The 8,396-nt window shown below is 39.4% G+C and overlaps 1 protein-coding gene across 5 annotated transcripts in view; it reads left to right on the top strand.

Moving 5' to 3' along the window:
- Positions 1-8,396, top strand: part of trim36 (tripartite motif containing 36) — a 33,175-nt gene that overhangs the window by 6,866 nt on the left and 17,913 nt on the right. For 2 of the 5 annotated variants that reach the window (XM_042218334.1, XM_042218333.1), the window contains exons 3-4: positions 3,028-3,093; positions 6,803-7,146. In XM_042218334.1, coding sequence (XP_042074268.1) covers positions 3,028-3,093; positions 6,803-7,146 — 410 coding nt within the window. Of the gene's footprint in view, positions 1-3,027; positions 3,094-5,827; positions 7,147-8,396 lie in introns of all 5 variants that reach the window. The other 3 variants (XM_042218335.1, XM_042218336.1, XM_042218337.1) reach the window with 2 other exon arrangements.

Here is an 8,396-nt window from a genome sequence, read left to right as displayed (position 1 = left end):
CTCCATTTTAAATTGATTTTTCAATTTGTTCTTTAAGATGACGTTTGGGCATAATCAATGGCTGACCCCAAATCAACATGTTGAGTGATTATGCTGTGAAAGTTGATTTAAAATCAAGTTTACAGTGCTTGATTTTTAGACTCTATTTAATTTATTTATTTTTGAACTGATGCAGACTTGTGCATAAAGGTGGGCACTCATTTTCTTACAATTATGGCTATTCAGTAACTCGTGCTGTATGAGACTGAGTAATGTTTAACCAACATCTCGTCTTGGAACACTGTCAAAATCAGAGGGGTAGCACTAACAAAACCGAAGTTTACTGAGGTGAACTCTTTGCAAGTTATTCAGCGCTGGTTCCAAACCACTGAGGCAGGGCTCTTGAACAGTCTCCCTGTTTGGCTCAAGTTTGTTCCTTACTGGCAGGACCGCGTCTGTTGATGCAGGAAATAATCAAATCCTGCTTTTTGAGTAAACAAATCTGAGGTCCTGTAAAAATCCAGGTTGTGCACAGAGCCACTGGACTCAGTATGACTACTGCCTCCTTTCAGGTCAATGCACAGCATTAACGTACAGTAAATTCAGTGACATTTGGTTGACATGATATTTAATAAGGCTGTTCATGAGTGCAGATTTCCAGTGAGTGTAAGAAGGAAGCCTTGAAGTACATTATTAACACTAACTCCCAACAGAACAAACTAACTCTCCTAGTGCCTTCACTGCTGGGAGCTCAGCTCATTGGTAGCCATGGTGATGCAACCTGCCTGAGAGGAATGACTGAGGGATTAGATGAAGGGAGAGAAAGAAAAGACTTGAGACTATATTTATCAGTGTGCAGCTTGGACAAACCTTGCTGTACTGTGACTTGAAAAAGGCGGTTACTAAAACGTGACGTTTCCCAGTTTTGGGGCTATAAACACAGCTAACCTTTAACTGCTAACCCTCAAGAGTTAGCTGGCAAAGGCTGCGTTGGCTTTAGTAATCTTGTCACATGTTGAGAAATAAGCAAATTTGTTTTGTTGTTGGTGTTTTAGAAGTGAAATGCTGGATGCAAAACTATAACCAGGAGATGGTTAGCTTTGCTTACCTGCTTTCTATTAAAGTATGTTTTCCATGCTCTTATTGGAAAATGTAACTGAATTATACATTAGGGCTGTGCGATATGACCAAAATCTCATATCCCTATATAAGACATCTATCGTCCGATAACAATATAAATCACAACATTTTTACATTTTCTGTAAATTCTGTGAATATGGGCAGCTGGACTTGCGTGAAGTGTTTCCAGCTGCGCATTGTGTACCTGGAGAGTGTTTTAACTGATGCATAAAACGATACATTTTTAGACATAAATTGTAAAGGCCGCTGTTGTCTTTGTGTATTTATTACACGGCGTGCTGCGGGGAAAAGCCTGTTTTAACGTTTGAGTCTGAGTCTTAATTTTTAGCATCTGACGGCTCTTTTTTGCTTCTCATCCATAAATACTCAGCATAATCTTTCACGTGATTCAGTTTATTTTGAAGTCTCAACAGGATCTTGAGCTTTATTGTGAAAGGTTTATGTGGAACATAAACAAGCGGACACCCGATGGTTTTTATCACAGTCTTTGCTAACCACAAGGCATAAAAACAGGTGCTTGTCCATCTGTAGTGTGGTTATATTAAATATAAGAGAAAGAGAGAACTTTAAGAAATTATAGCCACTACAGTGACCATCAAAACGATGAAACAATATTGCCGTAAAAAGTTTATTTTGCGACACCACGAAACAAATGAGAGCTTAAAATGAAACGATAGACGTTTTTATATCGTCATCGGATATATATCGTTATATCGGACAGCCCTATTATACATTTAAAAACACTTGCTTCGAAAATTAAGGGAGATTTAAAATGTTTCCGACTTTAGCGAACTTAATTTTGGTAACTCATCAACTTTGGTAGCATCTTTAGCTAGTTGGCTAAAGATGCTAATGTTTTTAGCTCTGAGCTGCCGCTGAAAAAAAAAGGGGGGGGGGGGGTGTTTCCACCCATAAGTCCAAAGTGTACATTCTCTAAAATTTGTCTTATTCATGGCTATAATTTTTTTTCCTTCTCTTTCCAGAGGCATAAACATAAACTTCCGCAGTGTTAATTTATTGTGGTGTCCAGAATCTGTTTAGCATATGCATGATTGATTCTTTGCCTACAGGTAAATGACAATTAACCTAGTCAAATGTTCTACATGGTGATAGGCCAGCATAATTAGGGCTATCAGTCAGTTTATATCAATGTTCAGCCAACATCTCAGTTCAGTTTTATTCATATAGTGCCAAGTCACTCCAACAGTTGCCTCAAAAGGCTTTATTTTGTAAGGTAAACCTTACAATGATATAATGTGGCTTATAATATAAATCTCACAAAAATTAAGCTAACTTTTAAATCCCATATTGGATCTTGATGAATGAAATATCTGTCCTTTACTCTTTGACAATCCCTGTTTAATTTGTTGAGAGCAAAATGGTGTCTGAACATCAAAAGGAAAAAAGATTTCTCCCTTAAATCTGTGCAAAAGGCTGCAAGTGGTGCTGGTAGGAAAGTGGTTTTGGCTTTGCCTAATTTTAATGGTGAGCTAAGCTAACAGTCTCCTTTTTTAAATTTTATGCTTGGCATATAAACATGACAAGAAACATTTCTCATAAGCCAAACTGTTGGTATTAATACACATTCTAGGCCAAAAATAAAATGAGGACCACATCTATTAGTCCAGACATGTATATGTTTCTCTCTCTCCTTTAATACAAGTTGTCTAGTAATAATGCATAAATCAAGAGTTAATTGTACTTTGTTCAAAATGTATTTTAAATGTTTTACATGACACTGAACTGCATTACCATTTTTGTCACTTTTCTCATAAATTAACTTTTTTTTTTTCCAGTGTCATATTAAAAATCTCTATTCACGCATCACTTCACATTATGCTTTGTTTCATTTAAAGGATTTTTTTTCCCTTGTTTGTCTCACCTCACTTCTCTGTTCATTGCTTGCAGCCACTGTGCGAAGGTCGTTTGGAAGTCGAGGTAGACGCGGGCTCCGTGTTTTGAGTAGCTGTAGTAGTGAGTACAGTGTTACTAGAACCCCTGTGAAACCCTAGTTTGGTTCAACCTCTTCTCTACATAGTCTGCATTAGCCCTATTCACACGACCATACAGACTCACACCAGATATAAAATAGGTTCTTATGAAGAATTTCTGTGATTAATACATAAAGTAGGCTTTTAACTCTATGTTAGACACTTAATGACTAATATCTGGTTTAAAAGACCCTTAAAAATATCCACTGAGCATAAAACCTGAGTGTTAAAATGGGTATGAAATGCTCCAACGATGAGTCGGTATGTAAAAGAAAGTAGTGCCTGAGGGAGGGAGGTAGTGTCCCAGACAGTTTGCTTCGTACCAAAAAGGAATTGAAAGGAGCTCAAATTAGTGAGAACGGGGCAAGGAAGTTTCCTAGGAGTTGAAGTGGAACAAGAATGTGTGTGTGTGTGTGTGTGTGTGTGTGGACTAAGCCTTACATTATTCGCTAAATCACGGTAGCAACTAAAGCAGCTTTATAGGGATGGAGAACTGTAGGTCTCTTAAGTTAAACACACAGTGGGGGAGAAAAAAAAAAAAAAGCATACAGTATGTTTGGACTTGCCAAGTTTGTTAACTGTCATTATTTCCTGATATGTTTGCCTTTAATTTGCTCGTTATGCTTGACCTGACAATGAGTGTTCGAGAAACCACTTATAGAAACACAAACCTGTTTGAGCCTACCTCTAATTATTTTAAGCATGATGAATTGTCAGATTGCCAGCAAAGTAAAACAAGACTAACACAAGCCCTTTTAGTTTAACTAATGAAGTTTATTTAACATGCTCAGTGGATGTTTTTAATCAGGTGCAATTATTTTCTCAGCTTTGAAGCAGAGTCAGCGTCTCTTTCTTGAACACTGAAAAAATAATGTAGTGTCCCCAAAGCCCTTAAAAAAACAAACGAACCCAAAAGTACAAAAAAAAATGGGAGTTGACTTGATTTTTTTTTTTTTCGGCCTTGGAGAACATGTATTAAGTTAATATTTTACATTTCCATATTGAACAAAGTGTAGTTGTACTAATTGGAGTCCTGTTAATCTGCCTTGGATATCTGCTCATAGAAGTAAATATTTCATAAACTGCAGACTTAACCATTTTTATAGTATACACTCACTGGCCACTCTATTAAGTACACCTTGCTAGTACTGAATTGGACCCATTTTTGCCTTCAGTACTACCTTAATTCTCTATGGCATTCAACAAGGTGCTGGAAACCCTTCTCAGATTTTTGGATCATGTTGACATGATGGTACCATACAGGCTTCACACGCACAACGATCTCCTGTTCAGCCACAGACCAAAGGTTGGATTGGGATCTGGTGAGTACAGTGAACTCATCATCATGCTTTGTGATGTGGTGCAATATGATCAAGGGATGGACGTGGTTAGCAGGTTAGCAAAAATACTATTTGGTTTTTTGTTTTTTAACGATGCTCGTTTGGAGCAAAAGTGTGCTAAGCCATTATACCTGTTTTGATATTTGGGCTAAATTATGACCCTACCATGTGGATGTTGCAGATGAAATTGAGACCCATCAGGTCACCCCCACCCCAAGTCTTCTGAGTGTATGTAAGTTGTCTTAGCTGACAGGAGTGGCACGCAGTAGCTATAGTGCTGCTTAAGTTTTAATATAAGATCCAGATATGCTCTTCTGCATACCTTGGTTGTAACAAATTGCGTTATTTGAGTTACCGTTGTAACATTATGTTCGCTGTAAACTCTGTTGATAACTTTGTGGGAGAATCCCAGTGGATCAGCAGTTTCTGAAATGCTCAGACCAGACTATCTGGCACCAAAAACCGTTACACTAACACTTAAATCACCTTTCTTCCAAATTCTGATGCTCAGTTTGGACTTCAGCAGATCGTTTTGACCATGTCTTCATACACTAAATGCACTGGATTGCTGCTATTTGCATTAACAAACAGTTAAATAGGTGTACCTCATAAAGTTGCCAGTGAGTTTAAACATCCAGAATGTATCCTGATAATCTGAAGCCTTTTAAGGGGGGGGGAGAAATGGTAGGTTTCTGCATTATACTGTCTAAAGGTCTGGACAGGATGGAAAAAGAAAAGGTCAGTTTTTCTTTGCAATGACTCGTCAGTTTTTGCCTTTGGCTCTGCTCCCTCTGCAGATCCACAAATCAACACACAAACACGCTTTGCTTCAGGCATCTGCTCTGTGGGCCTTGTTTGCTCACACCTTATGTGCTGACCAGAACCTGAGTCAGAGTGCCTGCATGACACGCACGTGCAGTCTTTGCAGGATATAAAGACCTTCAGCACCATTCGTTTAAGTATGAAGGCTTTTCTTTACATTTTTGTTTTTCTTTGCCAGACTTGTCATCCACTGACTCTGCTTGTCTTTAATAAGACCATGCCATCTTCATTTCCATCATTAGCCTGAGATTTTCATCGTAACATCATAGCAAAATGTTTAACTTCACCTATGTTAAATAAATTAAGGTAGAAAAAATTGTGGTGAACAAAGCTCTAGTTTGTGGTCAGTCAGATCTGACCTCGTAGAGGTGCACCACCAGTGTTCACTGATACATCTGAGAACCCAGCATGGCTACACATCACATCAGTGTGTTTGCTGTTCTGCTGCTGCTTTTCCCTCAGCTGCCCCTCCTTACTTTTTTTGCTGAAGTGGTGCTTTCAAATCGTTTTCCTGTGTTTTGCTTACCTGAGGAGTGTTTGATTTAATTTTTTTAGGTCCTCGGAAACGGAGCGGAAATACTGGCTTGCAAACAGAGATAAATCCAGCACTCCTCGCTTCCCCTGTCCCTCAAAAACGTGAAGCAATATATTAATTTTTGCGTGCTCTGACGTCAGTTTGCTGGCTTTAAGTGTGGTGACGATGTTTTGTTTAACAGACCCTGCTTGTGTCTGTGATGTGATCTCGTGTAACAGTGTTGCTGCCTTGTTCTGATGCTGCCGCATCAGTAACAAGCACAATGTTGTGAGACTCTTGAAAGCATTGTTGCTTTAAGAGATGTGCTATGTGAAAAGTGTTCCTGCATTGAACTGGACATGTCAGTTGCTTGAAATTTTTATTGAAAGCTTATTTTCTTTGTCTTACAGTGCACTTTAGTTAAAATTGCTTGTGTTTTTTATTTTTGTTTAAATCATGTGGTTTGTTTTTCATCTTTATTTTGCCAATCACCCATTTAAGGGAAATTGAATTATTTCCTTTGTCCAGATCATTGTGAGCACTTAAAATACTCTTCCTTCATGTAGTAAGTGTTGAATGAAATGCATTTCTTATTAAGACTGTGTATAAGCTCCAAGGATGCTGACTTTCCTGCCAAACGTCACTCCTTAACCTGTTCCAGTGCCCTTGATGGTCTTTCTTTGTGGACTTTTTTTTTTCCCCCCTGACAGCTGCTGGGTGTATTGCCTCAATTGTGCAGCTGTCACTGTGGAAATAAAGCACAAAGAGAGACATGCTGAGGCTCTATTTGTAACGTCAGATTTGTGAATTTGCTTTTCAAAACTAATCTATTTGTCTTTAAACTGTGCTGGAACATCTTGAAAGCTGTTAATTGACTGTAATTAGAAATCAGAGGACATTGTTCTTCACATAATAAAATAGGGCCTCAGGCAAGACTGGAAAATGGGTGTCCCGAGGCTGTGACTCTATATTCCTGACACTCATTTCAGTGCTCTGCCCTCGTTGCTCTCCTCCAGGTTCAATCTCCTCTCCGGGATGGCGCAGAGGATCTGTGACTCCCCGGGTCACCGCCATCCCGTGCCCAGGCTGCCAGCATGACATAGATCTGGGCGAACGCGGCATCAGCATGTTGTTCCGAAACTTCACCCTGGAGAGCATCGTGGAGCGCTACCGGCAGGCTGCCCGCGCAGCCGTCGCCATCATGTGCAACATCTGCAAGCCTCCACAGCAGGAGGCAACAAAGAGCTGCATGGACTGCAAGGCGAGCTACTGTAACGAGTGTTTCAAGCTGCACCACCCCTGGGGCACACCCAAAGCCCAGCACGAGTATGTTGGTCCCACTACGAATTTTAGGCCCAAGGTGAGTGTGGCTCAGTAGCTGTCAGTTTGTTCTCACGAAGTAATAAATGATAAACAAAACAACTTTGAACTATGAACAGTTAACAAGATATGTTATCACAGAGTTAAACATTAGTTGATAGATTTCTGCTTACTTGATTGAATGGCGGTATGAGATTTGCATGTCATGCATGGTGAATTTTACCAGCTGTGTTGGTTTTCTAATCATTGCTATACAGAAAGTTTGGCTTAAAACTTAACTTTGCTGATCAAACTATATTTAATCACTTTCTGAAGCTCAGAAAGGTCAGTGACGCATGGTGTATCTCAGAAATGGAATCAAATATACTTTACTCTCAGCAGAACTATAAAATTGGTTCCTGTGTCATATACTAGTCAAAAACAGAAGTGCAAGTTTAATCTTTTTTTACATGTGAAAACCCAAACAAATTCTGTAATTAGTCTTCAATTCTTGTTGTTTGGTTTTAGTCTGGGGATTGGTAATTTGTTTGCTGAACACAAACTCGCGTGATTAAGTGAAGTTGGCCGAGGCCAGGTTATTGCCATGCTGGCATCTGTCCGAGCTGTTGCTGCAGACTTCCATGTCCACGAGAGCACCATCTCTGATCTGCTTGTTCTCAGTGGAAATCTGACTGGACAGAGGACCTAAGATGATGTGCTCCTACCTGTACTTATGCCCTGTGGATGTTTGTTTTGTTTTGGGTTTTTTTTTTTTTCTTTTTTAATAGTGGGACCGTGCCAGAGTAGCATAGACCTTTCTGGATCAGGACATATCTAGAGACTTCCCTGGCTAGCATTTAGACCCCATATGTCTCCTGTTAAATGTGACCTGGACATTCTGGGTTAATGTATTCATCAGAGCAAACCACAACCTTGATCGCTGCAATCATCCAGGAAAGGGGAACAGTTCCTCAGCAATAGAGCTGGAGTCCTGTTTGGGTCAAGCCAGAGCTTGTTTCAAATGTCTATACATTCCTATTGTGTAGTGTTTGTCTAGAATGTCCATTGGAAACACAAACTTTTCTCTTTTTGGTTTTTGTGTATTTGTTGCATTCCTTGTTCATTGAGGAGTGGTGTATCTGCTGTTTTGGCCTCTGATGAGGATCTTGGCATTTGGAGCGCTGATTTGAGTTCTATTTTAAGACCCATCAGGAAATGGTTCATCGAGCTGTCTACCACCTTTTTTTTTTATTTTATTTTTTTTTTAAATGGCTTTAGCTCATCTTCCTGTTTCACTTCATTTGTCAACAT

The sequence above is a fragment of the Haplochromis burtoni genome, unplaced genomic scaffold (assembly GCF_018398535.1).
Source record: "Haplochromis burtoni strain Fernald_Lab_line unplaced genomic scaffold, NCSU_Asbu1 Contig_18, whole genome shotgun sequence".
NCBI lineage: Eukaryota > Metazoa > Chordata > Actinopteri > Cichliformes > Cichlidae > Haplochromis > Haplochromis burtoni.
This window is presented reverse-complemented; position numbering and strand designations above follow the sequence as displayed.